Source organism: Gigantopelta aegis, chromosome 7 (genome assembly GCF_016097555.1).
Source record: "Gigantopelta aegis isolate Gae_Host chromosome 7, Gae_host_genome, whole genome shotgun sequence".
In the NCBI taxonomy this organism is placed as follows: Eukaryota; Metazoa; Mollusca; class Gastropoda; order Neomphalida; family Peltospiridae; genus Gigantopelta; species Gigantopelta aegis.
In genome coordinates, this window is record NC_054705.1 from 44638007 (window position 1) to 44645682 (window position 7676).

The 7676-nt window shown below is 37.1% G+C and overlaps 1 protein-coding gene across 1 annotated transcript in view; it reads left to right on the top strand.

The window, feature by feature from the left end:
• Nucleotides 1-6905, top strand: part of LOC121376812 — a 41319-nt gene extending 34414 nt beyond the window's left edge. Inside the window, exons 2-5 of the mRNA XM_041504585.1 lie at nucleotides 2731-2857; nucleotides 3937-4047; nucleotides 5670-5751; nucleotides 6835-6905. Of these exons, the coding sequence (XP_041360519.1) occupies nucleotides 2731-2857; nucleotides 3937-4047; nucleotides 5670-5734 (303 nt within the window). The 3' untranslated portion in view covers nucleotides 5735-5751; nucleotides 6835-6905. The remainder of the gene's footprint in view (nucleotides 1-2730; nucleotides 2858-3936; nucleotides 4048-5669; nucleotides 5752-6834) is intronic.
• The last annotated feature ends 771 nt before the right edge of the window (nucleotides 6906-7676 follow it).

Consider the following 7676-nt stretch of genomic DNA (forward strand, 5'->3'; position numbering starts at 1 on the left):
CATTAATAATAATAATTAATTAATTAATTTTTAAAAAAATAGAAATAAAAATTACAAATTATCAGCTGCTGAGGTAGATTATCTGAAAGAGGAAACTAACTTCGGACAGTACACAAACTAACAACAGGGCTTGAACTTAATATTTTTTCTCTGATTGCAATTTTGAGGCTCCTTAATTACATTTTTTTTAAAGTTAATTTTACCGCAAATAAATAGGACTAAAAGGTTATTTTGCTGTATTTAGTCATATTTCAAATGAGCAAAATTGCAAGGGGCAATAAAACTCAAAATACATATTTTTTATACCAATAACGCTTAGACCACTCCCGGGTCCCCTCCAAATTTATGTAATGTTTCTGTAACAATCGCCCCCACCCACCCCACCGCGACGTGATTTTACCAACATTAATACATGTAATAATAATAATAATAATAATAACAACAACAATAGTGTTAATTGTTAACAACAATAGTGTCAATAATAATAATTAATAATATTATTATTAATTATTATTATTGTTATTATTATTATTATTACTAGCCTACTACTACCTTTTTGGGGTGATGGGGGTGTTTTATCGGGGGGGGGGGGGGGGGGGGATTATAAAAAAAATGCACGATTAACGTGCATGCACACACGCACAAACGGCAGGCTGAACTTGTCCAGCTGCACGTAGAACTGGAATCAAAATCTTATATATTATTATTATTACTAGCCTATTACTACCTTTTTGGGGTGATGGGGGTGTTTTATCGGGGGGGGGGGGGGGGGGGGGTCTATAAAAATGCACGATTAACGTGCATGCACACACGCATAAACGGCAGGCTGAACTTGTCCGGCTGCACGTAGAACTGGATTCAAATGGGTTACTTAATTAAGCCAACCTTTGGGCGGCCAAACATGCGACAGTAGGCCCTTATACTGTTTTGTTTTGTTTTGTTTTGTTTTTGTTTGTTGTTGGGTTTGTTTTGTTGGGTTTGTTTTGTTTGTTTTGGTTTGGTTTTTTGTTTGGGTTTTTTTTTTTTTTTTTTTTTTTTTTTTTTACGCTGTACATTAAAACGAATGACCACTTTGCGAATCGGTCAAAATAATTTGCAAACGTTTAACGAAAAACGATTGGCTGGTCGTATGCCACATTTGTGACGCTGAAAAACATGTTGTCCGTTTTCGAACCAAGCACTATAGCGTTGTAACCGTCTAGACTCTCTTCCCTGCTAACTTCCATGCACACGCGCCTGATAATAATAATAATAATAATAATAATAAGAAGAAGATAATAATAATAATAATAATAATAATAATAATAAATGGTGAGTTCATGTTCCGACTATTTATTATTTTATTTCAGCGCATTCGCAGTTATTTTCGTCATGAAATAATATATATTAATTTTGTCAATTGCTTATAGTCCGTGGGCTAAAGGGGTCCATCTTGCACGCCCCTCCCCCCTCCCCACACGAATTGAGTAAACTATGTTTCGGACCTATATTTTAGGATTATGAATGTTAACATTGGATAAACTGGGACGCACTATGGTTTTGGAGGGGTTAAAGTGAACCATGACGGCAAGATTTTTGGAATTAGAATTATGGGGTAAGGATAACAAAAATGGACATAACTTAAGTTTAAAAAAACAGAGAATACTCTGTGACCGATCACAATATTGGTATTGGTGACCTCTGTTCGTTGATGTGTATATTATAAGTATTGTGTCATTATGTATGTCATCAAAGGTCAAAAGGTCACAGATTTCAGGCAGTGCTTAAAATCTGACATATAAGCATTTATTTGATTAGTACTCTCTTAATATTCAATTATTTTTATGTTAACAACTTGCAAACTGTAGGGGACAGATCGTGCAACAACTCCGAGGTGTTAGTGTTTATTTATTTTGCAAAGGAGTGTTTGCGTGACAAATGGAAAAAGGTCGTGTTTTTGACGTTAACAAAAATGTAGCTGTAGCTAAGGGGAAATAAAAATAGTCATATCACTAAACCAGATCAGTGTATACTAGCAAGCTGACATTCCACATATTGATATTGGTGAGAGGCGCACGCACACCAGTGAAATATTCAATTGGAGTCAATAGGTAGGTCATCAAAGGTAAAAAGGTCACTGATGTCAGGCGACACTTAATACTGCCCAATGTGAATGTGGTGCTGAAAAACAAACGCCAGAACACATCCAAAAAAACTGCCCACACCTGGAAGAGAACCGTCAGTATTTGATTAGTGCTTTATTGATGATCAATTATTTTTATGCTAACAACTTAAAACATGTAAGATAGATGCTCTAGAGCACGCAGAACGAAGAAGAAGAAGAAGAAGAGGCGATGCTCAAAATCCTACATCTAGAGAGTGCTTTATTGAGATCAATTAGAGAGAGAAACTGAGAGAGAGAGAGCAGAGAGAGAGAGAGAGAGAGAGAGAGAGAGAGAGAGAGAGGGAGAGAGAGAGAGAGAGAGAGGGAGGGGGGATATTATATATATATATATATATATATATATATATATATATATATATATATATATATATATATATATATATATACCAAAACTGTTCACTCATTTCAAAATAAAAAAAATGGTATGACAGGCAGGCTCGTTTAGTATTTTATTTGTATTTATTATGTATGCTGATGCTAAAACTTACGGCAATAAATAAACTTGTTTGTCATGCTACAATGACAGTAATCTCGGGACAGTCTGATTAAATTGTGTTATTCTGTAGATGAAGTTCATACTATTGTTGATTTGTTTGGTGGCCGTCACCGTCAACCATCAGGCAGAAAGTGGCTGGATCAGATGGCGTAGAGTCTGGGAAAGAATAAGAAGAATTCCGCACAGGCTCGGAAGAGGTATATCATATGTTGCAATACAAACATTTCTCTTTCTTCAGTTGTATATTCCACAAATTTTAATTATTTAGTAAAACGTTTGTTTTGCTTAAAAGGACATTCCTGAGTTTGCTGCTATTTGTAAGATGTTATCGACTAATAGAGACTTTTTAACGATTGTAATTACATATCAAATATATTTTTCTGCATAAAATATTAGTGACTGTATATTAAACGTGTTTCTGATCGTTCAAATATTTGTATTAGGTTAAATTTCATTGTATTTCCTAAAATAATTTTATTTTCGTACGTACAAAATCCAGTTTGGGCTTCTTACAATATTAAGGCGACCAGAAACACATTGATTATACAGACATTGATATTCTAAACAAGAAAATATATTTAATATGTAAGTTTAATCGTAGAAATATTTTATTAGTTGGAAACATCTTACAATGCAGCAAACTCAGGAATGTCCCTTTAACGACACTGCCAGAGCTCATTGACAGTTTAAATCATTTAGAAAATACCTCTTCTCCCCCCCCCCCCCTCTCCTCTCTCCCCCCCCCTCTCTCTCTCTCTCTCTCTCTCTCTCTCTGTGAATGTGAATGTGAAAACCAGTCTGACACAGTGAAATTAACTAATTAATTAATTAACGGACGAATGAATGTTTAATGACGCCCCAGCACAGTTTAAAAAAAAAATTGTTTTGTTTAACTACACCACTAGAGCACCTCGATTTATGAATCATCGACTGTTGGATGTCAAACATTTGGTAAATTTGACGTGTAGTCTTATAGAGGAAACCCGTTACATGTTTCCATTAGTAGCAAGGGATCTTTTGTATGCACCATCCCACAGACAAGATAGCACATACCACGGCCTTTGGTATATCAGTGGTGGTGCACTGGTTGACCAGAAGAAAAACAATCGGCTAGTAGATGTCAGACGACGGTGCATGAACGAACGAAAATCGATACAAACATTTTGTTTTTAATAAATATATGAATTTGTGGCGGCTACCGCAAAAATGAATGAATGTATCTCAATAAAGGTTTTGCAATATGGAATTTAACCATTTTATATTTATTGTGTTTCAGATGCCTCTGAGTTTGACAAAAATCTGGACGGTCTTATCGACGAGTCTGAACTAGAAGACTTATTCACCACGAGAGAAGCTCGAGACATCTTGGAGATGGCAGACAAAGACGGTGAGTTCAAACAGCATAAAGGTTTTCAGGGTTAATAACACTGTTTATTGTACACGTATTTTTTCAGGGTCAATAATAGTGTTTATTGTACACATAGTTTTTCAGGGTCAATAACAGTGTTTATTGTATACATAGTGTTTCAGGGTCAATAACAGTGTTTATTGTACATATAGTTTTTCAGGGTCAGTAACAGTGTTTATTGTACACACCTTTCAGGGTCAATAACAGTGTTTATTGTACACGTAGTGTTTCAGGGTCAATAACTGTGTTTATTGTAAACGTAGGTTTTCAGGGTCAGTAACAATGTTTATTGTACACGTAATTTTTCAGGGTCAATAACAGTGTCTATTTTACACGTAGTTTTTTTCAGGGTCAATAACAGTGTTTATTGTACACGTAGTGTTTCAGGGTCAATAACAGTGTTTATTGTAAACGTAGTTTTTCGTGGTTAATAACAGTGTTTATTGTACACGTAGTTTTTCAGGGTCAACAACAGTGTTTATTGTACACGTAGTGTTTCAGGGTCAATAACAGTGCTTATTGTACACGTAGTGTTTCAGGGTCAATAACAGTGTTTATTGTACACGTAGTTTTTCGTGGTTAATAACAGTGTTTATTGTACACGTAGTTTTTCAGGGTCAATAACAGTGTTTATTGTACACGTAGTGTTTCAGGGTCAATGACAGTGTTTATTGTACACGTAGTTTTTCGTGGTCAATAACAGTGTTTATTGTACACGTAGTGTTTCAGGGTCAATGACAGTGTTTATTGTACACGTAGTTTTTCGTGGTTAATAACAGTGTTTATTGTACACACCCTTCCGGGTCAATAACAGTGTTTATTGTACACGTAGTTTTTCGTGGTTAATAACAGTGTTTATTGTACACGTAGTTTTTCAGGGTCAATAACAGTGTTTATTGTACACGTAGTGTTTCAGGATCAATGACAGTGTTTATTGTACACGTAGTTTTTCGGGGTTAATAACAGTGTTTATTAAACATGTCTACTTACTTGGCTAGCACATTATATGCATTAAATGGCTCTTTCATTCGTTAATGTGACTCTTTCACGACTGTTTACACTGTGAGTTTTAAATAATTTAGGAGTTTTTAGTTTTTATTTCCGCTGTGACCTTTGTCAGCGGAACTTTTATAATACTGGTTTGTCCGACGTCCGTCCGTCTACTTTTCTTAAAAATCTTTCTTCTATTACAGTATTGACTGAATTGTTCTGAAACTTGGTAAATTCGCCCTCTATTTAGTTTTCTTGGCATACTATCGATAATTTAATATATACCGCCGAATAGTACTATTCGGAACTGACAAAGGGTTTAGTTTTTTGTTTTGCTTCTTTTTCTTTCTTTTTTTTGTTGTAAGAAGCGCGACCGTTTCTGTGACCTTCATTCGTCCTGTTAAAATCAATGTAACATTATTTCACTGAATTAATCACATAGTTGTCAGGGTAAAATAACATCCCTCAAAACAACCATCTGTTATAAACGTATTTTAATGCTATAATTTAATGAAAGATGGATTATATGTAGAACAAATGTTGAGTATGTGAAGTACTTTGTGTCAGTGTTGCATTATACCCTCTCTTTCTCACTGGGTTTTTTTTTTTAGGAAACGACAAAATCGTTTTGGACGAGTTCCAACAGATACTGAATGAGATAAACAAACTGGAATAGTTGGAAAACAAGACCAGGTTAGAACATTTCCAGAATTGAAAACAAATGGGCAGAGGTGGGGTAAGACGATCTAATAATCACAGACAGGAATACTCTCTCTCTCTCTCTCTCTCTCTCTCTCTCTCTCTCTCTCTCTCTCTCTCTCTCTCTCTCTCTCTCTCTCTCTCTCTCCCATTGGGCTATTTCTCGTTCCAGCCAGTGAACCACGACTGGTATTTCAAAAGCGTGGTATGTGCTATCCTGTCTGTGGGATGGTGCACATAACAGATCCCTTGCTACTAATGGAAATATGTAGCGGGTTTCCACTCTAAGACTATGTCAAAATTACCAAATGTTTAACATCCAGTAACCGATGATTAATAAATCAATGTGCTCTAGTGGTATCGTTAAACAAAACAAACATTTAACGGTTCTGAACCGGAGTTGTGGCCCTTGTCCATCCTGAACGCGGACGATCATCCACATTTCTGGTTTGTCGATATCGGGCCCACAATCGGCTAATGACTGATTGTGACACATTAAGTCTACAGGCCACAATTCGCTGGGTGGTGCCAACTTTGAGCATGCCTACAGCCTTGAGACGTTACTGACGTTGGAGACGTCGCATTGTTGAAAAGTTACACAATGTTGTAAGGAATGTGACAGTAAGGTTATGATTTAGTGTTCCAGTAACAAACAAGAAAGAATATAGCCACAGTGTGCACACAACGTGCATTTCAAATCACACCCTTCGCATGTGCAACGTCACGTCACGTGCTTCGCGATCAAAATAATCGTTGCGTTTTTTCATGCTCTTTGAGTGGGAACATTAACGCACATTGTGCACCTATTTTGATATATATATATGTGTGTGTGTGTGTGTGTGTGTGTGTGTGTGTGTGTCTGTGCTACCACGCGCTGTGTTTTTGTGCGTGTGTTTGCTTGCGTATGTGTTTGTGTGCGTGCGTGTGTTTAAGACTTTGTAAATGTGTGTGGTTTCTGAAAGCTTTTAAATATATTACAGATAAAACAACATGAGCCCTAAATTATGTTTGATGCTACACAATTTGTGAATACTATTATGTACGAAACTAATATACCTTTTACGTCATATATTTCAGGTTTTTCCAACGGAATGTTAAGAAGAAACATTTAGTGATATACCATCTGTCTAGACAGAAATAAAATTTGCAACAAAAAAAAAGTCGTTCTTATGGTTTTGCTTTAGATATAACACCATGGAAACCATCAGCACAACTCATTTTAGAATCGTAGCAACTGTTTGAAACTGTTACTGTCACTTTAATTACGTGCCTATATCCAAAAGAGGTTCAGGCACGTCCACCCCACGTCCAGTCTCTGACAAGGGCAGTCGCTGAGCATCGGACAGAATGTAATTCAGATGTTACTGTCACTTTATTTACGTGCCTCTATCCAAAAGAGGTTCAGGCACGTCCATCCCACGTCAAGACTCTGACAAGGGCAGTCGCTGAGCATCGGACAGAATGTAATTCAGATGTTACTGTCACTTTATTTACGTGCCTATATCCAAAAGAGGTTCAGGCACGTCCATCCCACGTCAAGACTCTGACAAGGGCAGTCGCTGAGCATCGGACAGAATGTAATTCAGATGTTACTGTCACTTTATTTACGTGCCTATATCCAAAAGAGGTTCAGGCACGTTCATCCCACGTCAAGTCTCTGACAAGGCCAGTCGCTGAGCATCGGACAGAATGTAAGGGCGGGACGTAGACCAGTGGTAAAGCGCTCGTTGATGCGCGGTCGGTCTGGGATCGATCTCCGTCAGTGGGCCCATTGGGCTATTTATCGCTCCATCCAGTGCACCATGACTGGTACATCAAAGGCCATGGTATGTGTTATCCTGTTTGTGGCATGGTGCATATCACAGATCCCTTGCTGCTAATTGAAAAGAGTAGCCCATGAAGTGGCGACAGCGGGTTTC